Raw genomic sequence first — 1,283 nt, forward strand, 5'->3', positions numbered from 1 at the left:
GTTTTCTTTCAACTGACACATTTAGTGATGACAAAACCGATGGCTGACAACAACTCAGTGGTTGCTGGTGAGGTCTCACTGGTGCAGTTCAATGATAAGGTCATTATTGTGCAGATTCTGGTGATGATGTTTCTTTTTATCAACTCTTTGCTCATCATGACTTTTTTCAGAAAGGAGTGTTTCTACACAACTGCACGCTACATCTTATTTGCTGTTACTCTTCTGTCTGATAGTTTGATATTAGTCATATCTAATATCCTGCTCATCTTGAACCATTTTGGATTTACCATACAAGTTTGGATGTGTGTCATTATCTCTGCTGTAGTTCTTCTTTATATGAGAGTCACACCAGTTACTCTGACTGCAATGACCCTGGAGCGATATGTGGCCATCTGCATGCCCCTGCGTCATGCAGAGCTGTGCTCCACTCGCAGCACTATGCATTGCATCCTCATCATTCACGGCCTCAGCTCTGTACCCTGCATTGTTGTTCTCTCCACCTTCTTTGCATCAGCCTCTTTTAGTTTGTACGAACAGCACAGGTTATGCACTGTGGAGATGTTAATATTGTACAGATGGCAGAGTCATGTTAGGTCAGCTGTACATGAGTTTTACTTCTTGATTATGGCTATCATCATTGTATTCGCCTATGTTAAAATCATGAAAGTGGCCAAAGCTGCATCAGGAGAGGATAAAAAGTTGTCATGGAAAGGGCTCAGAACAGTAATTCTTCATGGTTTCCAGCTGCTGCTCTGTCTCATCCAGCTGTGGTGTCCATTCATAGAAACTGCTGTTATACAAAATAATGTTATGTTATTTATTAATGTCAGGTACTCTAACTACATATTGTTTGGTCTTGCTCCAAGATGTCTGAGTCCTCTTATCTATGGCCTCAGGGATGAAACCTTTTTTAATGCATTGAAAAATTATGTCTTCTTTGGCTTGTATAAAAGAAATATTTGACACAAGACTAGATTAATAATTTTTGAACAGAACAATTGCACAATGCACCAGTTCAAACTAAAATTCACATGAACATGATCATTTTAACAATGTTTTATTTCCAAATACTTATAAGCCTGCCTGTAACTGCGTTGATAATTAAGCAACTATTCAAGATCAAAACTGCTTTTGTTTTTTGTATCACTGCTCATTTGAGGTACTTTTTCATGTTTTTCATGTTGACCTCTATGTAATATTAATCACTGACCCTTTTAGCGTCCGGAAATAGCTACAAATATAACAGGGACTGTATCAATAATGACAACAATGTAACAATAAAC

General features: G+C 37.9%; 1 protein-coding gene across 1 annotated transcript; it reads left to right on the plus strand.

Annotated features, from left to right (window-relative positions):
* The first annotated feature begins 26 nt into the window (after nucleotides 1-26).
* Nucleotides 27-999, plus strand: LOC113745387 (odorant receptor 131-2-like). The gene has a single exon (XM_027276929.1). It carries the CDS (start codon nucleotides 28-30, stop codon nucleotides 961-963), a length of 936 nt encoding a protein of 311 aa, XP_027132730.1. The 5' UTR covers nucleotide 27; the 3' UTR covers nucleotides 964-999.
* Nucleotides 1,000-1,283: the final 284 nt, after the last annotated feature.

The sequence above is a fragment of the Larimichthys crocea genome, unplaced genomic scaffold (genome assembly GCF_000972845.2).
Source record: "Larimichthys crocea isolate SSNF unplaced genomic scaffold, L_crocea_2.0 scaffold71242, whole genome shotgun sequence".
Taxonomy (NCBI): Eukaryota; Metazoa; Chordata; class Actinopteri; family Sciaenidae; genus Larimichthys; species Larimichthys crocea.

Excerpts from the sequence above, each read along its gene's own strand:
- LOC113745387 (XM_027276929.1), top strand. The coding sequence starts at position 28 with ATGACAAAACCGATGGCTGACAACAACTCAGTGGTTGCTGGTGAGGTC.